Raw genomic sequence first — 25346 nt, 5'->3', positions numbered from 1 at the left:
ATGTATAATGCTGACCAGTTATAAGAAGGCAGCAACACTGAAAAGAATAAACGAACAAACGTGCACATAACACAGCTGAGAAGATTTCTCAGCACATGAGATGTAATGACAGACAACCCTGATCGCCTCCTCTAACCTCAGACATGAGCCTGTGTAGGGGGAGGGGCAGCCAAGCTGAGCTCATCTATGTCACATTACAAACTCTTCCACCAGATCTCCCAACACTGTCATCTCTGCTGTACTGACCCGCCCCCCACACTGCCTGTTCGGAGATGTAATCAGCGCGATATGATTGTAAAGCCATTTACAAATTTCTCAAGCACAGCAGACACACATCTCTGGACCAGAAAAGTGAGGGGGGAGGGGTGGATGGGCAGTATAGCAGAGCTGACAGTGCTAGGAGAGGAGGAAAGATGGTGGAAGGGTTTGTAACGTGACAACTGAGCTCAGCTGCACTGCCCCTCCCCTTCACCGACTCATCCAGGAGATCAGGGCTGTCAATCATGAAATCACAATGAGAAATCTGCTCTAAGCTATGGTGGGGTGGGTTCTTTCCTTCCATTTGAGTGTTTCTGCCTGCCAATGATTGGTCAGCATCATACAAGGAGAACAAGTCCACCCCCCAGTGAAAATCCTATCTGATAATACCCACTTGGGACTACAAAATAATTTAACTCATTAGGTGCCAAATACTTTAACTGCTAACCTCTCTGCAATGGAGAGGCGAAATAAAAAAAAAAATTATACTATATACATTACATGCCAGCTGTACCAATAATTTGGTGAAAGGTCCTCTTTAATAAGACATAATTAGATTTTCAAAAGCTTATTTTGGTGTCTCATTAATGCCAATGTTAAGTATGTTTAACGCATCTGTCACTTACAGGCTATGATGGCAACAGTTTAACAGATGTTATGAATATGCTCATGAAATATGCCTTTAAATGAATGCCTCTTTGGGAAGCCATGCTGGAAATTTGTCACCTAGAGTGTTTTGCGATACGGAATAGTGACAATAAGTTTTCCATGATATACAATGGTCATGATGTGAACAGGACCTAAGAGGCAGAAACAAATCATTACACATATAAAGGATCCTAGGTGGCCAATCGTATATATGCTATTCAGCATAACAGCAGCAGAGATGTAAAAAGTCCTAAAAATATAGGTAAAAGGGGCAACCTACCAGCGGGAGTGCTGGGGGAATTTAAGTGCATAGATTCATTACTTGAGAAATAATTAAGGTTGCTTCGTCCCTGGACATTAGTCTTCATGTTGTTATCCTTGCAGTAGAAATTGTGCCAGAATTGCTGGTTATTTACAGAAGGAGGACTAGAGGGCTCAGGACTTGATCGTGCGTCATTCTGGCGACTTTGAGAGTGGAAATCATCATAACTGCGGAACGCGTTAGAACGTTCTTGTAAAAGATAATCCAGCGGAATATCTAAGTCAAGATCCAGATTAGACTGTTCTCTCCCTAAAATGAGAACATGGTATATTACAATAGAACATCATACAACCTCCCACAGAACTGCTGTAACAACCAACTTTTAAAGGGACCATACACCTTTGCAAACAGCTGGCCACACGCTCATTCTGCAGGTTGCAGGAACATGCTCAATGCTTCTTTCGCACACATGTCCAGACAAGGGAGAGTCAGCTTACATCTTATGTGTATAGGTAACTTTACTTGTGTTTTCTCAGGTATCACAGATGGAGCTGAAGGTGTAAGAAGACAGTCGGTCCGCGTTCTACTTTACAATTAAGTTCTGAAAGATCACTGGATAATATAGCACCTGTAGAAGATTGTGCAGCTGTGGGAGCGGCCAGCTGACTGTCAGACACAGCCAGACTGCTCAGAGTAGGCAGAGACAGTTTATTACCACATTTGCCTTCCTGATTCACTAGACACATTGCTCTAATGGTGCTTCCTCCTCCTGACCTAGCGATCATGTGATAGCTGGGTGTAATGAGAGAGAATTAACTTTTGGGTCCTAGGAGACCAGTCAGCCCTGCTAAACAGTGAGGAGGCTGCATTTCCCCTGCAACTGTGACAAGTATACCAGCCCCAGTTACAGTGGAAATAATAATAATAATAAAAAAAATTAAAAAAAAAATTGAAATGCGCCCCCTACCCCAGAAGCATTTTTATGATGTTAATGGAGGGCAAAAGGTGAAATAACTGAAAATTAAATGCATACATTTATAAATGTTAAACCTAAAAAAAAAAGGAAGAGCTGTTGCCAATTCAAATTGCTATCCATGGCGCTGCTAAGAGTCCAACAGAGCCAGGAGCCCATTTTTGTTAAAATAAATTCTACACTTTTGCTGATAACAGAGTGTGCAGTAAATATTGCTGCTACTGTACCTGGCAGACCCAGAGGTAAATTCTTTGTCCTCGAACACATTTCCCCCTCCATCTAACAAGCTTCTAAATGCCATGGTCCCCATTGACCGCAGCATATGGAGGGTTAAACAGCCAGCAACAGGACTAGTATCGGCCCTGGTTGTTGCTGCTGGAACTTGGCTTATAATTGAGTAGAAACTATGCTCACAAGATTACTCGGGCACACTAGCACATCAACTTGTGGGAACAACTAAACAAATGGGACATATCGGTATGTCAGTGGTTGTGGAGAGGGTTAAAAGAAGCCAAGTGAAACAGTAGAATATTAATTAGATTTGTCTTCTTTTCAGACATCTCACCTCGATTTTGTTCTCTCCTCGGATTTTGGTTTAAGTCTCCGAATTCAGGAGTTAAAATGGATTTGCCATAAAATCTTTTTGGTACGTTCCTTTGCATCTCAGAATGAAGACGGTCGGTGAAAGTACTACTGCTCAGGGCAGAGTGCAGCGGCAGCTCATAGTTTCTGTTGTTCGCCCAACTATGGACTCTCGTTGGTTTCTTTTGCGGCTTTGCTTTGCCGCACACAGTAGGATGGTCTTGTTGGTCCTTAATCATTACACTAGAACCACACTTATCACACCGCTCAGTCCGGGCTCCACAATAATCTTCATGATTTCCTAGTGTATTAAAGGTCACTTCCAGCTCACAAAACTGGCATTTAACCAGACGCAGAGGACAAGCAGTTTTCTGCAAAAAGAAAATAAAAATTCTGAATATTTGTACTCTACTCAAGATCACTGCATGGAGCATAGCAGCGGACAGATTGTGTCTTTCATGAATAGGTCAGATTTATACCAGAGCATATAGTGTCTGCACACATCCATGAAGTTAGTTATCGAGCTGAAGGCTAAAAGCAGCACATCAGACCAGGTCTCTATTTCTCCGACAGTCAGAAAGTAATGAAGGCTTCAAAGTCCATTCATTGCCTTTGACCTTTGAAGATACGATAGGTCGAGTATGCCTCTGCATCTTTAAAAGTCTGAACACGAGGAAATAAAAACCTTGCATTATTGAAATAAGAGTATGCGGTGAAATTCCTATCTATTCATTGAAGATACTGTTCAACGGTCAATTTTGTCAGGAAAGTAATCACCCAAATCGATATTTCACCTGCAATGGCCACATTTAGGCCATGGCCTCACTATCAGTATTTTTTCTCAGAAGTGGGAGCCAAAACCAGGTGAGGAACAATCAGAGAAAAGGTATAATAAACGCAGAATTGGTGACTTGTTGCTATCACTCACTCCTGGTTTTGGCTCCCACTCCTGAGAAAAAATACCGACCAAATACTGATAGAAGCCTTAGGCCACAGCCCCACTCCCCACTATCAAAAAATGAGCAGAGGAGACAGATTGTGTCATGTGTCCTTCCACCCGGCCCGGGTTACCACAGGACATCCCTGACAATGACACGAGCAAAGACACAGGTTTTACCTTCAGGATCACATCCCTTAATATGGGCAGTGTATAAGCAGATTGGGTCTTCACCTTCCCAGTTCCTTTGAGGAGTACGCTGGTCATATACTTTATATTGCACCAGTTTGGCAGACCGCTATTCCTCCTAACTCCACCCTATACATATGCATGCAGTTGTTCTCTAAGGGGAAAGGATACTAAGCTGCTGCCAAGCACCTCCAATTGGGACATCTTTTTCCCAGATCCTTCTGTACTGCAACACTTCACATTGAAGAACAGTTGTGATTATCTCCAAACACAAGGTGGAAAGTTCCTGCCAAAATCACCAAGTTCCATCAACATTAAAGGGGTTGGGCAGTGAAAGTAAGTCCACAGGGTAGGTGATAAGTTATTGATCACTGAGACATGTACTAGTCAGCAGAGAAGTTGAACTTTTATTCCCATTAGAATGGAGCAGCAGCAGTGCACATGCCAGACCACCGCTCCATTCATTCCCAATGGGACTGCCGAGCGATGTGCTTGGCTTTTTCCTGTAGACCCATAGGGAATGAATAGAGCGGCGGTAAAAAAAAAAAAAAAAAAAAGGGAGTTGTTCCCGGGTCTGCCGATCAGTGTGGGTCCTAGCAGTCAGAACCTCCATTGATCAATCAGACATCACTCACCTTGTTAATAGATGAGAACTTGTTTTCACAGATCAATGCCTTTAAACCGTTGTGTAGCTACCTTATATGCGACAGCCTTAAGTTCTTCATAGTACTGTGGGCAGAAGAAGGTTGTGCCCACAAAAGAGAATATATATATATAGTACTGTGCAAAAAAATTGTCAGGTGTGGAAAGAACACTTCCAAAAATAGAAGTAAAACCAAAGACATGAGTTGGAACACATGCTGGTACAAGTGTAATGTACAGGTGTATATTCACACTGTGGCCTAAGCCAAAAACAAAAATGAGCAAATACCCTGTAATAAGTAAATAATAGTATATGTAAATTATATAGGGTACTAAGTTTACACAATTTTAATCAAAAAAGCATAAAAGCCATCCCACCGCAAAAGGTGTACCCAATTGGGATGGAGATTAGATTAGAGATCGGACTGTCCTGATTGGGTACACCTTGTCGCGGTGGAATTGCCTTTAAGATTTTTTTTCTATGCAAAAATAGGGTCAACTATAGAACCCTATGTTATTTACATGTACAATTACTATTTACTCATTCAATTATGGGGTATCTGCTCATTGTTTTTGCCTTAGGTTTTTTTCAAAAACAGAAGTACTATAATTTATGTTTAGCAATTCGCAAAATGTTAATTGTGCTTCAAAACAGCATCAATTCTTTTATGTACACTTGCACACAGTTTTTGAAGGAACTCGGTAGAGAGGTTTTTCCCAAACATCTTTGAGAACTAACGACAGATCTGTATGTAGACGTGCACAAATCTTTCTGTCTCTTCATGTAATCCCAGGCAGACTCCTTGATGGTAAGATCAGGGCTCCATGGGGGCCATATCAGATCTTCCAGAATTCCTTGAGATTCAAGCTGAAAATAATTCTTGAAATAAGACATCCATCCATGGGAAGCTATATAGATTAAATACTTAGCTCAGAAAGGGAAAGCCACACCAAGATATTACGCAAGAGTACGTTTACACTGTGGCCATTTTATAGACAAAACCTAAAAAAAAAAAAAAACGAACATATACCCTACAGCAAGTAAATAAGTAAGTTGTAATCGTACATGTAAATACCAAGGGATACTCACGGGTGTCTTATTCGGGGCCCTGTCCTGCCCTGCCCTTATATACATTGATGTAAGTCAGGTTAGGACAGTCCAGATGGGTACACCTTGTCATGGTGGGATGGCCTTTATGCTTTTTCCATCAAAATAGCAATAACTAAGTACCCCAAGTTATTTACATGTGCTATTACTATTAACTTATTTATTTGCTGTAGGGTATATGTTTATCTTGTTTTATTGTTGGGTTTTATTTATGAATTAACAAAATATAAACATTTTTAATTTTGCAAGAGTTCTTATTTTGCAAATCCCCCCCCCCCCCACACACACACTTTCTTAAAACTTTTGCACAGTGCTGTAAATTTGTACTAATTTACATCTTAGGACTTGATATAGACTGAATAGCTTTTATTATAGAGAACAAGTATAATGTAGTGTGGTCTTTAATTCTGGTGTACTGTAACATACATGCCCAGTCCTCCTAACCATGTACATGCTGATTCCTGTCTAATAAGGTAAACTAGTTTGTTCAGTTTCTTGCGTAGTGATGAGCCAGCAGCACATCCCAGCCCTGCATTCCCAAATTGCCTCCACCTACAGAACTAAAACATTATAAATGGGATTTGTAGAAAATAAAATTAATGACACCAGCTTTCTAAAAGCAAATATGCAGAAAAAAGCACGGGCAGCATATATCACACACTGGGTGACCGACTAGTCTCCTATGAGGCTCAATTCCCAGTGGCTTTTAAAGAATGTTTTACACTGAAACGCCAAAGCATTTCAGAGTCTCACACATGGCTGAAATCATAGAGACATTGCCTGGTGCATGCTACCGAAGGATTGGACAACATTCATCAGCTGTCAGGTTCCCTTTAAAAGGCGTTATCCACTACTTAGACAACCTCTCTCCCTAAGATAGTAATAAAAAGCTCACGTGACATTGATATGCTATGTGAATCCTGCAGACTGTCATGCAGACATCACTAGAGAGGCGCTAGGAGGAGAGTATAGAGCAGGGGTCTCAAACACGCGGCCCGCATGCGGCCTCTCAGGCTGCTTCTTGCGGCCCGCAGGCACATAGACCCCGTAACGATGGTCTGCAATGTGGGGGACCTGGATGGGAGACCATGTCTGCAATGTGGGGGACCTGGATGGGAGACCATGTCTGCAATGTGGGGGACCTGGATGGGAGACCATGTCTGCAATATTTGGACCAGTTCAAAAGGTGTATAGAAAATAAAATGGTATCACTAAAAATGTCACTTTGTCATGCAAATAATGCGGCCCCCCAAATTAAATGTTTTTCTGTGTGCGGCCCATATGCCCAGCTGAGTTTGAGACCCCTGGTATAGTGTGTTCTTTTATATTGGAGAGTATAGTATTTAAGAAGAGGATGTCTGAGTAGTGGACAACCCCATTAGAGGGGTTTTCCCATGAACAAAGTACATTTTAATTAATATATCTTAAAATAAAAATAAATTTCCGCAATTGGAGTTAATAAAAAAAAAAAAAATAAAAATAAATGTTCCTGTGCTGAGATAATCTTATAAATGTGTCCCTGCTGTGTACTGTGTAATGGCTGTGTCTGACCGTGCAGGAACATACTACAGCTCCTGGGCAGGGGAGGAAGCAAAAGAGTATACAGATAGAATAAGCTGTGATCCCATGCTGTAATTTCTGTGAGGCAAAACATTTCACTGCCTGGTTTTAAGCAATATTTTACCTCACAGAAATAATCAGCTGGGATCCTGTGCTGTAATGTCTGTATACTATTTTGTTTTCTCTCCCCGCCCAGGAGATGTGGTATGATCAGACCATGTTCCTGTACGGTCAGACACAGTCATCACACAGCAGGGACACATTTATAAGATCTCAGCACAGGAACAATTTTTTTTAAAAAAAAACTTTCAATTGTGGAACTTATTATTCAGAGATCTATTGATTAAAATTAACATTGTTTGTGAGAAAATCACTTTAATGAGAATGTACTATGCATATAAAAAAACATTTAGAAAAATTCTAGCATAAAAAAAAAAAACTAACCTCATGTTCCTCCAGGGCACACTTCTCCATTGTCATGTTACATTTACAAGTCACCTGCAATAAATGAAAAAAAATTTAATAAATTACCGTATCTTTCGGACTATAAGACGCACTTTTTTCCTCCAAAATTTTGGAGGAAAGTGGGAGGTGCGTCTTATAGTCCGAATACTATCTCCCTGTATATACTGTGGCTCTGCGTGGTAGGAGGTCTGGGGGAGTAGCAGCGGGGCACAGGAGGCAGCAGCCGACTGCTGCAGCCTGCGCTGTGCCTGCTACTAAAGAAAATGAATATTCCCTGCTCCCCAAGCGCATGGGCGTGGGGAGCAGGGAATTTTCATTTTCCTTAATAGCCGGCACACTGTACCACAGCGCGGCTCCTGCTGCGCTTTGCGGTCAGTGTGCCTGCTATTAAAGCTCATGAATATTGACTATAACCCACTCCCATGGGTTGTAGTGAACATCCATGGTCTTTAATAGCAGGCACACTGACCGCAGAGCGACAGCAGGAGCCGCGCTGTGGTACAGTGTGCGCGCTCTCACACTGTGTGCGCGGCTGCCATGCGCAGCTCACACAGTGAGTGTCAACAGCAGAACGGGACAGAGCTGGAGGAGAGAGGAGGAGAGTATGATTGTTTTTTTTTTTTTTGTGGGCAGCAGGATGGGGGAATCAAGGCATGCCATGCATACCAGGATGGGGGGAATCAAGGCGTGCCATGCATACCAGGTCGGGGGAATCAAGGAGTGCCATGCATACCAGGATGGGTGATCAAGGGGGTGCCATGCATACGAGGATGGGGGCTCAAGCGGTGCCATGCATACCAGGATGGGTGAGATCAAGGGGTGCCATACATACCAGGATGGGTGAGATCAAGGGGTGCCATACATACCAGGATGGGTGAGATCAAGGGGTGCCATACATACCTAGATGGGGATCAGGGGGGTGCCATGCATACCAGGATGGTAGATCAAAGGTGTGCCATGAATACCAGGATGAGGGAATCAAGGGGTGCCATGAAAACTAGGATGGGGATCAGGGGGTGCCATGCATACCAGGATGGTAGATCAAAGGTGTGCCATGAATACCAGAATGGGGGATCAAGGGGTGCCATGAATACCAGGATGGGGGATGAGGGATGAGGGCCATGTATACCAAGATGGGATGAGGGCCATGTATACCAAGATGGGATGGGGGCCACGTATACCAGGAAGGAGGTGCCATACATACCAGGATGGAGAATATTAACAGAATTGGGTGGGCATTACCCCAATACCAGTGTCAGCAGCAGACTCCTTCCCCTATAACAGTGCATCATGACCACATTTTTTGCTTAAAATATTTTTTTCCTATTTTCCTCCTCTAAAACCTAGGTACGTCTTATAGTCCGAAAAATACGGTAATAGGGCAGTTGTGTTACTCCACAAACTTTATACTATGGGCAAGTTATTAAAATACATACAATATAAAGTGGAAGTAGAAAGAAGGGTTACTTTCCAGTAATAAGAAGTGAACCTATCACAAGTCTTAACATGTTAAACTGGACACATCATGGAATATTGAAGGCAGAGCTGAATAAAATGTAGTTTATTTTTTCATTTTGCCTCTCTGCTATGGAGGTATTCCCTGTCCTTGGGGGTGGGGGTGGGGGTTCCACTGCATGATGTTGACCATCATGGAGGTGGGAGGGACAAATGAAAAAAAAAAAAAAAAAAGTCCCCAGAGAAACCGTTTTCTCTTTGAGACATGTAAGGACACACAGCCCTGCTCTCCCCACTGTCAGCATCTGCTGTAATTAGAGCTGGGGAACAGCGCAGAGTAGAACTGTGTCATTACAAACACCTCTGCAGCTCTCCTCTACTGCAACAGATGTTTTGTAATGACACACAGCTCAGCTCTACTCCCCTTCCTTGCTTGTAAAATGTAAATCACAGTAGGTGTCAGCATTGACATCAGTGAGGAGAGCAGGGCTGTATGTCATTACCTCTCCCTCAGCAAACATCCTCAGAGACGAATATCTGCCATCTCCACCTCAGTCTTAACAAAAATGGCATACAGACTTATAAACCAATATCTCTGCAATGAAGATGGAAAATGAAAAGTTTTATTTAGCTCTGCAGCCACTACTCCATGATGTGGCCTGTTTAATATGCTAAAACTGGTGAAATATCCCTTTAACTGATGACTCTAAATGACATAAGATGTCTACCTCCAATATTAAACAGTGATTATTTCAATGAACTTAGAATAATCTATAGCAGACCTTGGCTAAGTGCGGCCACATGTGGCACTTTGGCAGTTTCGGTGCTGCCCACAGACCGGGACAGCCAAAGGGCTTTATGCAATGGTACGTCCATCATTGAGCCTGTGTGTGAGAGCGCAGTAGGCATAATCATGCCCATACATCACTCCAGCAATGCCTCAATACACAGCACAGACAGGAGATGGGTGGGAATATGGTTAGGAGAGTAGTTATTTATTTTTACAACATTCTGCAGAGGAAGAGGGGGACATCATACTGTGTAAGGGGGCTGTGTGGGGACATAATACTGTGTTGTGAGGCTTTGTGGTGCCATCATACTGTTTTAGAGTCTAAACCGAAAAAATGAACTGGAGTACAAGTTGCTATCCATGCCAAATAGGAGCATGTTCACATTGGCCATTAAACAGACAAAATGCAAGAAAGAAACAAATCAAACATAAATGGCGTAAATGATGACAGATCTTCACCAGCCCCTGACAAGTATACATGGCTGGAATTGGCTCACGTCAGTTGAAAGAGGAGCCAAATTCATTACAAGGTGTAGCTTATTACAGAACTTCTTTATTAAAAAATGGCATACAGTCTTACAGAACACTTTCATTGTATTACAGAAAACATGGGCAAGAAACTGAAACAGCACAACAGAAAGTTGTAAAACATTGTACAACAGTTACATAAAACATGAAAAAGCCTTTAAAGGGGGTGGTCATTAAAATATTCATTACTGGCTGACAGCTGTATAGTTTGGAGATCATCAATGACTGAAGGAAGGTGAGAAGCATAAACTCATGAATGCTGCAAACTGGTTCCCTATAGCTCCAGAGACTCAGAGGCGAAAAAAAATCCATAGCCAAAGCTGTTACTCATCCTCCTGGGATCCAGCGCTGCCTCTCATCAGTGCTCCGGTGATTGGTTGCAGAGCTGTTGACATGATGTCACTACTGTAGACAATCACTAAGCTCAGCGGCTCATGCCATCTGTGTTGAGAGAGCAACTGAATTCAGCGATTGGCTGAAGAGCACTTAATGTGACATCAACACTGGACACCGGAGTATTTAACCCATAACTAATCCTTTTTATTTCCTGAGACATTATTCATAGAGCACCATGTTTTTCATTTGCGCGGATAATATACCTTACTGCAGAGATATATTCCAGAATATAAAATAAAATGGCACTAAATGCACTATTGTGGCCAAAACAAAGAATTTTCACCACCTAATAGATATACGGTAATTAAATCGGTAACAACTACTGCCATAAACTCTTACCGTGGCGTGTTCGGTGGCATGGTGATCCTCCAGGTCACTTCTGGGAACGGGCTCTTTGCACAGGTCACATATGCAGATATTGCGTCTGCAGTGAATCTCGTGGATGGTGAAGTTATCGGTAGGAATGTCACGTTTACTAGGTGGAGAAAATAAATCGCAGATGAAGATTTGTCTTGTAACTTTGTAAAGCAGTTTCCTTAAATCTTAGAACTTTATAACTCTTATAAATTGCAGTCATTTTTCCCAATATGATTTATTTTTTATTATTGCTGTATCTTCCTACAGTAGCACCAAAACACAAAAGCCTATAGTGCTCAGCGATAACTCTGGAGAAAACAGACCATAACTTTTCAAACAGGGAACTCTAAGCGCACGTGCACACAGGATTTTTTTTGCCAGAAATTGAGAAAAAAAACTGTACGTTTTTGAGAAGCATTTGGAAAGTTTCCGCTCAGTTTCGGCTCCAAATCCCCCTTAAAAAATATACTGTGTGCACGTACCCCAATTGGGTATATCGGGTTTTTATATTAAAAGGGGCTGTCCACCTTTGGAAAGATCTTCGGCAGCTGTTGCAAAGCAAACACCATTCGCATTTGGCTACGCTTGCCAGATCGAGCAGTCATGTGGCCACAAGTATAGAAATCCCTTGCGGTCACATAACAATTGCTGGAAACAGAAAACCGAGCCAAATACAAACAGTGTGTTGAAGATTTTATCAAGGGTGGTCAATCCCTTTAAAAAGTACCAGTAAGTTCAAGTAAATTTCAGTAAAAGCTGTTGTGTGCGTACATGAGGAACAACACTAATTTCCTTTAGGACTTCAAGCCTGCATTTTTCCTCCCCCTGTAGACTACCTCCAATTTCAGTTCTCTCCGAGCTGGTGGGATGGGACTTGCTGCTTTACGTCTCCCATACACAGCGATACAGGGATACCTGCTCCTCTTTACCCGTTTGTGATATCCTCAGAAGAAGCAACATAAAAGAACATATTACAGTAGTATTGATCAGTTTAGCTATGATTCCAGCAAGATCTGCCAGTCTCTCCCTAGGCCTATTTTCTCGCTAACCTCCTTTCTCCAGCTTAATAGGCCATGTAACCTGTCATGTCTCTTTACTGGCAGTCTGTCTTGCATTGACCAAGATGAAGTTGAACAGTTTTTCTGGAGTAGATGGCAAGTTCAGGAGACAGGGGATGATGTGGATCATAAATGGAGAAAGAATAATATTTCTCAGGTAAGAATAATTACAAAGTGTCTTATATTTGTTTGTACTTTTGATTTATGCAAAGTTTGTTGAAAAGAGACAATGACCTTTTAAGGTTGTTTGCTTATAATTTTTGCAATTTTTACACTGGTCACTAAGCCGAATACTGACTCGTGAAGATAGGCAGCTATAGACCAGCTTTGAGTGAGTTTTGTAGGCAAGCCTTGACCTGACCAAAAGCCATTACAGGGAGGGGAGGAGATCATCTATGGCCACTATTTATTGGAAATTGCTGATTCTCTGTTATCTGCTGTGTATAGATGTGTTAGCTTTCATTGTAATCCTGCCTATAGTAAGACTGCTGAAAAGTCATCTGTTCAAAATCGGAAGTGAAAATTGCAAGATTGCTTAAATATTTTTAATCTAGAGAAGGACATAAAAAAAAATGAAGAACAAAAAACAAACATTTGCCATGAAAACCTGATTTAAGTTACCTATGATTATGCTTAAAGTCCCAAAGTTCTGTGTATATATGATCTGTGCATGTGTCATTGTTGTAGCAAAATACATAAAGAAAAGTTGTAATAGCATACAGGATGACATTGTGCAGTTACTGGAAAAGGAGATCTGTTTTCCGCCACCACTGAAACCTTTTAAAGATCCGTCCATGGTCTTATATCACTTTACTGGTCTGAGAGTTTTTCTAAGCCAGTGCTGCACAAGTGTCTCAAGATGATTAGCTGAGAAGGATCACTGACACCTTTCTCATACAGTAGTCCACAATCCTGCTCAGGCAATCAGCGATACATTGTACTGTCTTACATGCAGCCTGGGCTTCCTGAGGACACCATCAGATCAGGAGCTTAGGCAGGGAGAGACGGCTTCTTCCAATCACTTCCTATGCTCGCAGCTGGAGGAGATGAAGCGTGGCCAGTAATAATATAACTCATCTCCGTATGGAAAGGTTGTAAGAAGATTTTGCAGTGGATTTTGATGCAAATGTTATCTTTTGCAACGCCTGTTTTCTGGGCCAGTCACATCACTTAATTGCAAACATGTCTGGGTCTCTGTGCGGTGATGAGACTCCAGATGTGCAAAGCTGTGGTGTTCTGGTGGCCGCAGCACCAGGTATCAGATCAGCTAATCAGTGGGGGGGGTTACAGGTGTCAGACCACCACCTATCTGATGTCTGATATCCGTGGGATGGGTCATCAGTATCTCAGCCCCATACAAGCAGAGATGGGGCAAATTGACTCACATGGCCCTAGTCCACCGGCCATGTCAGAAATTTGTGGTTGCTAGACAGGAACCCTGCAAACCAGCTGCCCTCTTGAGTAGCTCACCTGGCGCAAGGTTATAGTTGCGGCATGAGGCATATGTGACATCACGAAAGGCCGGCTAATCAAGAGAGGAGCCATAGATATGCTGGCAGGTAGGAAGTGGTTAATAGGGCTCCCGTCCAGTGACTAAAAGATTACCGACAATGGCCACTGGACAAGGTCCTGTAAATCAATTTGCACCAACTCTACTTACAAGCCTTTTAGATCACTTATTATGCAGCATTAAAGAGGTTATCTTGGACTTTTATAATTTTTGAATATGGAGCTAAGAATTAACAGGTAGACTGCTCTGTCCAGCAACTATTTCAGTCATAGTCCGCTCCTGCCGGCAATTACCCTGCTTCCACGGTCATCACTTTTACAGAACAGCCTCTTCTCTTCCATTTTGCTCTGTTGACAGTGCATTTCTGCCAATGCCATGCTGATTGACAGCTGGATCCCCACTGCCTAACTGCGGGGAGTGAGTTATTAATCAGCATGATATCTGCAGTGACGCCCCAGGAAGAGTAAGAGCTGCTCTGTTGAACAGGAAAGCAGTTACTAACTATCTGCCTGTTAGTTTTTAGCCCCATACACAAAAATAAAAAAACAGTCCTGGATAAGCAGGGCTGTGGAATCAGTAAGCCAAACTTCCGACTCCACAGCCCTGCCTCACTACTGAGCGTGTACATAAAGTGCAGCACAGATTCATCTCAACTAAAAGCAGAGATCCTTAGATCAGGAACAGAACAGACATTTATAGGACATTTCAGAACTTTCCCAAATTCTTATGAAAACATTTACAGCACATCCGGCACTACACAACTCTACCCATTTTATTATATATTTTAGGAGTCGGTACATTTTATACAGATTCCGACTCCACAGCCCTGCCAGGATTACCCCTATAAATCCTATTGCCGAGATTGATTGCTTGTTATGGGCAGAGGGCAAACCTATCAGCAGGAAGCCACCATAATAACCCATTACTCACCAGTTTCCACACAGCTGCGTCTCCTGTGCTGCACTGGAAGCCATGGTCAGCGTCTCTAAACAAAACAGCACAATCACTATCACTTTCATTTCTCAGTAATAAGACATGATGAATAAACCCTTCCCAGAGACGCCCTCCCAAATAGAAAGTCTGCCAGAGACAATAGTATGGAGGTAACTGGTCACTTATAGTCAGATGTGAACTATTTTCTTGACTACAGATTCTTACATGAGCATGGGAAACATGGGATACATTGAAATCAAATGGTCATACTGAATCACTAATTTCATATGGAGGTTTACAAAAACAATAAATCGTACGCCACCACATACATTTATGCCTGTGATATTTTAACCCACAAGGGGAGAACGCAGCATCCTACTGGGAAAGATGGTGACCCTATGGTATGCAACTGTTAAAGGGAATCTGTCAGTAGGACATTTATATATAAGTATATGTGGATTTCTCTGGAATAAGACATCAGACCAAAGATATCAAGGTATCATGTTATTCAGCTTCCTATGACCTACATGCCCATATGGACGACTTAGGAGAGTTGGTCCTACTGACAGACCCTCTTTAAAGAAAACAGGACAACTTTAAAGGGGTTGTCTAGGAATAGAAAAACATGGCCACTTCTAGAAACAGCGTCACTCCTGACCCTGGGTTAAGTGGTATTGAAGCTCAGCTCCATTTACTTCTATGGTGCTCAGTCTCAATAACAGGCAACCCATGGTCAGTGATGGTTGCTTTCTTCTAGGAACAGCGCCATGTTTTTTCTAAGCCTGATAACCCCTAGAGGTAAGGCTGTACCTCTTAGAACAACAAAATTGGAGAATATCGACACCACCCGGGTGCGTCTTTGTGCTGGCACATCAGACTACTACAAGGCAGATATTTTATTGTTGTCCTATATCGCCATACCGCTAAGTTTAGTACTAAAATCACGCTAACAGGTTCTGTGCAGGCAGAAACTGGAAGTCAAACGTGTAATCTCTGCATTAATTATGTAATCATGAGAGTTACATCCTAACATGATTAAAAGGGGATGTCCAGTTTCATAGATTATTGCTCCAAACACTCAGATGCAAAAAAATAAATAAACAGCCCCTACAGACCCATCCACCAGCACCAGGAGCTGTAAACTGCTGATCGGTGGGAGTCCTGGGTGTCAGACCCCCAATGATCTGATATTGATGACCCCTCCTACGAATATGCCATCAGCATCCAAGTCCTGGCAGGACAATAAGGCAGTAAGGGATCCTGGGAGATTTCCGCTCTGAAGCCCGCAGAATTATGATATAGGGCTCTATGGAAAGTGACACCATTGCCATCTCCCTCCCCAACTGCCCAGAGCTCTGTCCTGTGCCCAGCACACGTCCCATCATACAGGTCGGGATGAGGACGGAGCAGCAGGCACTTGTTACATCAGCGCTAAGCCATGAATCACCATGACACAGGGGAACCAGGCGCAGCCGCCCGGACCTGCTATCTGCAGGTTAGCTGGGACCTGTGGTACCACAGCCGGGGGCACACCGGCAACACCACACCCTCAGCCGTTACAGGGCTCTTTATTAAGGGAAGTCTTACCCGTTACTAGCGCACAACACCGGCTGTTCTCAAACGCTTCACAACCGCTCAACAGCAGAGCTTCAATAATCGGAAGCCGCTGCGCTGACGTCAGAGTCATGTGACCGGTCACATGGGTGGGAGGAGTCTTGAAGTTTCGTTTGCTTAGAAGTAGTGGGCGTGTCCTAATCTGCAATCTCCTACCTGTGGGGAGGACGGCACCCACGTGACCTCTTCCAGCAGTAGATGTCGGCGGTGCGGCCATATCTGGACTCTACATGCAGAATGGAGGTTATAAGAGCACAGGAGGACACAGCAGCCGCAGCTCCATGCAAATATACCAGCGTCTTTTTCCCTCTAAAGTTGTGGTTCATATAAAATACCCCCTAACTTACAGGGGTTGTCCAGGTAAAATATAACCTTGCATGGAGACTTCATATGTGAGACAAACTCAGTAATTCACCTACCACCACCAGATGCTTATCGTCACATGACCGCTGCAGCCAATCATCGTAGCTTCCTGTGCCCATCTACTCTTCATTCACAGGGGCCTTTTTCCGTCTGTGTTCACCAGGGGTGTATTAATGGTCTAGCGCTAGTGTTAAGTGCAAGTGCTCGCTACTCGAGTTTGCATAGGGTGCTGGGGTAAGCGCAGAGTATTGCAGGTGCTCCAGTGACATGCTCCATGCCCTGCATGTTTTGCAGCTTTTAGACAGCCCAAAAAATATGCAGGGATTGGCTGCCATACATGGGCAATCCCCTCATGTTTTGTGGCTATCTAACAGCCATGAAACATGCGGGGCAGGGACGCATGCATGCATGTCACAGAAGCACCCGCGATCCTCGGTGCATACCCCAGCACCCTATGCAAACTCGAGTAGTGAGCACTTGCACTAAACACTATCTAGCACCACCACCAAGGATTTATGAAGAGTTGTAGCCTTCTTTCTCCTCCTCAGGGTTCGCAGCATCTTGCTCACGTCCTGGATCGGCACTCCACACACATCATAGGCTTTTGCTACTGAAGTAGAGACCCAAGCCATTCATGTCTGAGCTGCCAACCCACCGAGTGATCTCCACTGCAGAAAGTTTCCACATTGCACTGATCTATATTCCACTGGCCTCCTTGGCTGTGTTAACAGAACATGGCTGTCCTCATTACTGAATTGATGTGTAAGCAGATCACCAGTATTGTAGTATCCTTTCTAACATGGCAAAAGATAAAACTTCACTTTTCATCAGGGCCAACATTAAATGTGTGTGGCCACACCTGTCTCCAGCCTTCAGGCACAGGATGACTTGTGCCTACGCCCTCTTTGAGAAGTAGTTTCTGTATATTGTGCAAGAATTCCATGGTGATCAGGTGGTAACAGCAGCTGTACCTGCAAGATCACCAGTGGACGGCTGACTGTGCTTAATGATAGCTGCATTCTAGTACAAAAGACCAAAAAAATCTAACCCTTTAAAAACGACCATCTATATTTGCGGTTCTGATCGAGGGAGAGTGGTCACTGACATTTTAATCCCTGTTTATGGTCTTAGGCTAGGGCTACACAACAAAATATGTCTCACAACACTGTTATCGTAGCGACACATTGCAACATTGGATGTAATCATCCATTTCAAACGGATCCAGCTATTTTAACAGGACAAAAAAGTTGTGCAGATACAACTCTTTTGTCCAGCTAAAAAACTGCAACTGGATCCGTTTTTTAACATTGAAGTCTGTGAAATATACTCCTGCCTGCAGTACATTTCTTGCCCTTGCTCACAGCAGCTAAAATATGCTTTAGATTCATTAACATGTGTGCCTCTTAATGAATTTTGACATATCAGAAAGATAAGCAACATGGTCTCAATGGTTGGATAGGATGGGAGCAGATATGGTAAATCAATGCATTTTTCTAATGACTGTTTTGAAATATTTTGTTCATGTACTTTGGAAGTCGGCCAAAGAAGCCAATGGGGAATAATACAGTACTCGGGTGTAGGAGGGCACCGCATCTAAGGCCTCATTCAGACGTCTTTTTTTCTCTTGTACGTGCAAAAAAGAAAGTCCGATATTCATCAGGGTGTCTCTGTTCCCCATATACCAAAAATGAAAAAAAAAAAATTAGCAAATTTTCTCCTACCGATTACAATTTTCAAAATGGACAGCTTCCCGACTGCACATTGATGATGTTTCGGCCATGATTTTTAGGGGCTTTTATGATTGATTTTTGATTAGTTACTCAACTCCGTGATTTTTTTTAGCCGACACAGGATCTAAAAAATAATGCATACATGTGAACGGCCCTATACATTATAATAGGTACGTGTTCCATCTGTGAATGAGGCTTGAAGCTGGGTTTTGCCATTGAGCAAAATAATGTAACACAAATCCAAGGTGCCGTATGTGTAGACTGTTTAAAATGTTACTATGGATATAAAAGTAATCTCTGGCTGCAAAAAAAGAAAAAATGAAATTGATCTGAGTTGGCCGTTTACACACAAATAATAGTTTTAATTTAATCATATAATATAATCCTATCCATTTATGAAGCCGATCTCTTTGTGGGACAGACCCCGGTCTTATTCTGTGTTTGACGGCACAAGTACCGACTATGATGTACGGACTGACAGCACGTCTCCTAACCAGAAGTCAGTAGGCGACCTTAGTAATGCAGCTACATGACCGATCTTCCAAAGCTGAGATGACACATTAGGTGTGACCTTACAACAGCTAGAATTACCCCTGATAAAGAAACACACCTGGGCAAGAATCTCACCTTGTTTTTCAAGAAGTCACCGTGATTTCAGCTTTCTTAACAAAGTCTCCCCTTGTGATATACAGTTGGACCATCATTTATTTTTCAACAGGACAATGACCCCAAGCACACCTCCAGACTGTGTAAGGGCTATTTGACCAAGAGGGAGAGTGATGGGGTGCTATGCCAGATGACCTGGCCTCCACAATCACCAGGCCTGAACCCAATCGAGATGGTTTGGGGTGAGCTGGACCGCAGAGTGAAAAGGGCCAACAAGTGCTAAGCATCTCTGGGAACTCCTTCAAGATTGTTGGAAGACCATGTCCGGTGACTACCTCTTGAAGCTCATCAAGAGAATGCCAAGAGTGTGCAAAGCAGTCATCAAAGCAAAAGGTGGCTACTTTGAAGAACCTAGAATATAAGACATATTTTCAGTTGTTTCATACTTTTTTGTTAAGTATATAATTCCACATGTGTTAATTCATAGTTTTGATACCTTCAGTGTGAATGTACAATTTTCAAAGTCATGAAAATACAGAAAAATCTTTAAATGAGAAGGTGTGTCCAAACTTTTGGTCTGTACTGTAGCTATCAGCCTCTTTCTTGGTCATCACAGTTAAAAAAAAAAAAAAATAAAATTTAATACTAATAATAAAGATCAGTACAGGAAGGAGCCTTTAATGCAAACGGAGGGCAGGTAGAGAGTCACAGACCCCACACTACACATGGAGGGCAGGTAGAGAGTGACAGACCCCACACTACACATGGAGGACAGGTAGAGAGTGATAGACCCCACACTACACATGGAGGTCAGGTAGAGAGTGACAGACCCCACACTACACATGGAGGGCAGGTAGAGAGTGACAGACCCCACACTACACATGGAGGACAGGTAGAGAGTGACAGACTACACATGGAGGGCAGGTAGAGAGTGACAGACCCCACACTACACATGGAGGGCAGGTAGGGAGTGACAGACCCTGCACTACACATGGTGGGTAGGTAGGGAGTGACAGACCCCACACTACACATGGAGGGCAGGTAGAGAGTGACAGACCCCACACTACACATGGAGGGCAGGTAGAGAGTGACAGACCCCACACTTCACATGGAGGACAGGTAGAGAGTGATAGACCCCACACTACACATGGAGGACAGGTAGAGAGTGACAGACCCCACACTACACATGGAGGGCAGGTAAATAGTGACAGACCCCACACTACACATGGAGGGCTGGTAGAGTGTGGCAGACCCAACACTACACATGGAGGAGAGGTAGAATAGTGACAGACCCCTCACTACACATGGAGGGCAGGTAGATAGTGACAGACCCCACACTACACATGGAGGGCAGGTAGGGAGTGACAGACCCCCACACTACACATGGAGGGCAGGTAGATAGTGACAGACCCCGCACTGCACATGGAGGACAGGTAGAGAGTGACAGACCCCACACTACACATGGAGGGCAGGTAGATGGTGACAGACCCCGCACTACACATGGAGGGCAGGTAGATAGTGACAGACCCCACACTACACATGGAGGGCAGGTAGGGAGTGACAGACCCCCACACTACACATGGAGGGCAGGTAGGGAGTGACAGACCCCACACTACTCGTGGAGGGCAGGTAGATAGTGACAGACCCCACACTACACATGGAGGGCAGGTAGATAGTGACAGACCCCGCACTACAAATGGAGAGCAGTTAAATAGTGACAGACCCTGCACTACACATGGAGGGCAGGTAGAGAGTGACAGACCCCGCACTACACATGGAGGACAGGTAGAGAGTGATAGACCCTGCACTACACATGAAGGGCAGGTAGATAGTGATAGACCCAACACTACACATGGAGGACAGGTAGAGAGTGACAGACCCTGCACTACACATGGAGGGCAGGTAGAGAGTGACAGACCCCGCACTACACATGGAGGACAGGTAGAGAGTGATAGACCCTGCACTACACATGAAGGGCAGGTAGATAGTGATAGACCCAACACTACACATGGAGGACAGGTAGATAGTGACAGACCCCGCACTATAAATGGAGAGCAGTTAAATAGTGACAGACCCTGCACTACACATGGAGAGCAGGTAGAGAGTGACAGACCCCGCACTACACATGGAGGGCAGGTAGAGAGTGATAGACCCTGCACTACACATGGAGGACAGGTAGATAGTGACAGACCCCGCACTACACATGGAGGGCAGGTAGAGAGTGACAGACCCCGCACTACACATGGAGGACAGGTAGAGAGTGATAGACCCTGCACTACACATGAAGGGCAGGTAGATAGTGATAGACCCAACACTACACATGGAGGACAGGTAGAGAGTGACAGACCCTGCACTACACATGGAGGGCAGGTAGATAGTGATAGACCCCACACTACACATGGAGGACAGGTAGATGGTGATAGACCCCACACTACACATGGAGGGCCGGTAGAGAGTGATAGACCCCACAGTACACATGGAGAGCAGGTAGATAGTGACTGACCCCGCACTACACATGGAGGACAGGTAGAGAGTGACAGACTCCACACTACACATGGAGGACAGGTAGAGAGTGACAGACCCCACACTACACATGGAGGACAGGTAGAGAGTGACAGACCCCACACTACACATTTCCCAACTCCAATAGTAACACCATACAATATATTAGAAAACCACTGCAAAAGTAGTTCATTAAAGGGGTTGTCCATTAACAGAGAAACCCCTCTTTAAATGAAGTAGTCCTCCTTGTAAACTTAAAATAACATCCACACTTCTCGAACCGGCACTGTTCTAGGGATATTGGTGCCTGATCTGCCAGGGTTCAAATGACATTGTTATGCCATGTGAGCTGGGCAGCCAATCGCTGGCCGTTATTGGGATGTTGCACTATTTCCACTTGTTCGACATTCCTTCAAGAGAAGTAAGGGTGCACAACCCAATACTGTCTGCTGATTGGCTGCAGGGCTCACATGATATAACAGTGTCACGCTAACCTCGGCAGATGTGGTGCGGACATTTTTAGAAACGTGCCGTTGCAGGAGGTGAGTATGTGTTATTTTTATTTTACAAGGAAGACTACTTCTTTTAAAAAAGGGGTTGTCCAGGTAGTGGACAGACCATTTAATATACCGTATTAGTATACAGTACAGACCAAAAGTTTGGACACACCTTCTCATTTCAAGATTTTTCTGTATTTTCATGACTATGAAAATTGTGCATTCACACTGAAGGCATCAAAACTATGAATTAACACATGTGGAATTATATACTTAACAAAAAGTGTGAAACAACTGAAAATATGTCTTATATTCTAGGTTCTTCAAAGTAGCCACCTTTTGCTTTGATGACTGCTTTGCACACTCTTGGCATTCTTGTTTCACTACATGTCACAGCCCATTATCGAGTATGTCACGCTGGATACTGAGCTGTGACGTGCGCTGAAACGAAAGTGCAAAAACGGAAAAGGGTCGCGGCGTGAAGGGGTTAAATAAGTATTTTTGTAGATACCTTATGGTTTTTCAGCGCATGTCACAGCCCTGTATCCAGCGCGTGCTGTAGAAGCTTACACATTTGATGAATGATGGCCCAAACTGACACTTCTGGCAGGACCATCAGAAAAGTCTGCCAGACATTGCTCCATGAGATATACCCAACATTTTCCTTTGGATTTCTTCTTCAGGGCAGACAACCTGCTTGCCACAACTGGTGACAGTATTCAGGCATAATCCACGTAGAAAATACTTCAATAAATAATTTTATTTGATTTTGTAAACAGAGCCAGAAAACAATTTGGCCGAATGAATTGCAATGCGACTCTCCCATGTTGTGTCACCATTATTAACAAATCCAAAAGCTATTACACAGCAGTAACTGCTGTATTTTTGCTACCTGGGAACGTACCCGAAGATGTCTTTAAGCCACATCCCCTTTTCTATAAATATAAAGGCATTAAACATCCACTAATATTTTTTAGCAGTTTAGTCTAAATGCTAGTGGGACCTGTCATAATGGCAATGACAGATTGTAGACTGTTGCATAAAATTATAGTGAAATTTCTTCTGGCAGTCCCATAGACAATGAATCAAGCAATGGTAGACATCCACAGCTAGCGCTCTATTCCGTTGGAGCATATTGGAGTCCCATTAGCAATTTGGGGCAATGTTTTAACCCATTCCCGACCGTTGACGTACGTATACGTCATGGTCGGGAAGGGGTCACGGCCTATGACGTAAAGTTACGTCATGGCGATCTTGGGGGCACAGGCGATCGCCGCCGGAAGCTTGGGGTAAGGAATAGCTGAGACCTGGCTGTCACTGCCAGGAGCAGTGCCCATACTGTCCCGGGCCATTTAACCCCCAAATGGCGTGATCAATATTGATCGCAACTTTTAGGAGGCTCCCTCTCCCTTCCGTTCGGCCCCCCCGTGACCTGCTTGTGAGGGCCCGATGGTAATCCGAGGTATTCATGATGCCTTCCTGGTCTGCCAGCTACGGTAGCCTTGTTAGACCATGCTGAGAGCATGGTCTAAGAGGCTTCTGTCAGTGCAGCACTGACAGGTATAATGTATTACAGCAATCAGAGTAATGAAAGTTAAAGTCCCTTAGAGGGACTAAGTTTAAAAAAATGTTTTTAACAATTGTAAAAATATTCTAAGAAAAATCACAAAATAAAAAATTTAAAAAAAATATTATACCATTAAATACCGTACTTTTCAGACTAGAAAACGCACCGGACCATAAGATGCACCTAGGTTTTAGAGGAGGAAAATAGAAAAACAAATGGAGGCAAAAAATGTGGTCATAGGGGTGGGGTGGCTTTTATAGGGGTGGGGTGGTCTACTGCTGACACTGTTATAGGGGTACTGTCCCCCAATTCTAAACTAATATCCCTCATCCTCGTATATATATGCCCCCCCATCCTGATATATACATGTCCTCATCCAGGTATATATGTCCCCCAATCCAGGTATACATGGCCCCAATACAGGTATACATGGCACCCCTTCCTGGTGTACATGCCTCCCCATCCAGGTATACATGGCACCCATCCCCATCCAGCTACATGGCACCCATTCCCATCCTGGTATGCATGGCCCCCTCATCCCCATCCTGGTATACTTGGCTCCCATCCTCATCCTGCTATGCATGGCCCCCTCCTCCCCATCCTGATATACATGGCCTTTATCTCATCCTCATCCTGTTATATATGGCCCCCTCTTCTCCGTCCTGGTATGCATGGCCCCCTCATCCCCATCCTGGTATGCATGGCCCCCTCATCCCCGTCCTGGTATGCATGACCCCCTCATCCCCATCTTGGTGTGCATGGCCCCCTCATCCCCATCTTGGTGTGCATGGCCCCCTCATCCCCATCCTGGTATACATGACCCCCTCATCCCCATCCTGGTATACATGACCCCCTCATCCACATCCTGGTATATATGGCCCACATCACGCTGCACACAAAAAAAAACAAACGATTCTACTCACCTTCCTTCCCTCTGCTCCAGCACTGCGTCCTGTTCTGCTGCCAGCAGCTGACCTCAGCTTGCAAGCTGCGCATGACATCACTGCTATGCGCTCCCACATGCCGAGATCAGCTGCCAGCATATTCACTGCTCCCCATGCTCATGGGAGTGGAGAGTAATGAATATTCATTCTCTTTAATAGCAGGCACACTGCTAGCCACAGCCGACAGCTTCCTGCAGTGGCTGGATGATCACATGTGCTCGCTGTTAAAGAAAATGATTATTCACTGCTCTCCACTCCCATGGGAGTGGAGAGCACTCATTGAGCAATGAATATTCATTCCCTTTAATAGCGGGCACATGTGATCGAGTGGGCCCCCCCCCCCCCGGCTGCTCAGGGCCCCGGCACTTGCCCGGGTGCGCCAGGGTGCTGACGCCGGCCCTGACGCCGCGGCAGCGGATTTTCGGTACAGGGGAAAGCATGGTGTCATTAATATGTGATAGAGAGATCAGATGGGGAAGATATGTAAGATGGAGGAAAGATGATGAGGTCAGTTTTGTCCACATTGAGTTTGAGGAAGCGAGAGGAGAAGAAGGAGGATATGGCTGACACGCTTGGATTCTGGACAGCAGAGAGGGGACGTCTGTGCCAGAGAGGTAGATCTGAGTGTCATCAGCGTACAGGTGGTACTGGAAACCATGAGACTTTATGAGCTGTCCCAGGCCAAGGGTATAGATGGAGAAGAGTAGGGGTCCTAGGATGGAGCCTTGAGGGACTCCAACAGATAGAGGGCGGGATGAGGAGGTAGTGTGGGAGTGAAAGAGGGTAAATGTGCGGTTGGAAAGGTATGAGGAGATCCAGGATAGGGTAAGGTCTATGACACCAAAGGAAGAGAGAATCTGTAATAGGAGATA

At 44.1% G+C, this 25346-nt stretch overlaps 1 protein-coding gene and 1 long non-coding RNA gene across 3 annotated transcripts in view; one reads left to right on the top strand and one right to left on the bottom strand.

Annotated features, from left to right (window-relative positions):
- The window catches only part of TRAFD1 (TRAF-type zinc finger domain containing 1), a 29698-nt gene extending 13311 nt beyond the window's left edge, over positions 1–16387 (bottom strand). The window contains exons 1-8 of one of the 2 annotated variants that reach the window (XM_073676351.1): positions 16239–16319; positions 14649–14703; positions 12200–12292; positions 11987–12093; positions 11133–11268; positions 7604–7657; positions 2707–3094; positions 1187–1477 (exon numbers count right to left, since the gene is read on the bottom strand). In XM_073676351.1, the coding sequence (XP_073532452.1) occupies positions 1187–1477; positions 2707–3094; positions 7604–7639 (715 nt within the window). In that variant the 5' untranslated portion in view covers positions 7640–7657; positions 11133–11268; positions 11987–12093; ... (1 more) ...; positions 14649–14703; positions 16239–16319. Of the gene's footprint in view, positions 1–1186; positions 1478–2706; positions 3095–7603; positions 7658–11132; positions 11269–11986; positions 12094–12199; positions 12293–14648; positions 14704–16238 lie in introns of both variants that reach the window. The other variant, XM_073676350.1, reaches the window with a different exon arrangement.
- LOC141263146 (uncharacterized) lies at positions 16354–20066 on the top strand. Its single transcript, XR_012319798.1, has 2 exons — positions 16354–16625; positions 19077–20066. It is a non-coding gene; the product is annotated as an uncharacterized lncRNA (long non-coding RNA).
- The last annotated feature ends 5280 nt before the right edge of the window (positions 20067–25346 follow it).

Source organism: Phyllobates terribilis, unplaced genomic scaffold (genome assembly GCF_046119375.1).
Source record: "Phyllobates terribilis strain yellow unplaced genomic scaffold, ASM4611937v1 Scaffold_1__5_contigs__length_1240528914, whole genome shotgun sequence".
NCBI lineage: Eukaryota > Metazoa > Chordata > Amphibia > Anura > Dendrobatidae > Phyllobates > Phyllobates terribilis.
This window is presented reverse-complemented; position numbering and strand designations above follow the sequence as displayed.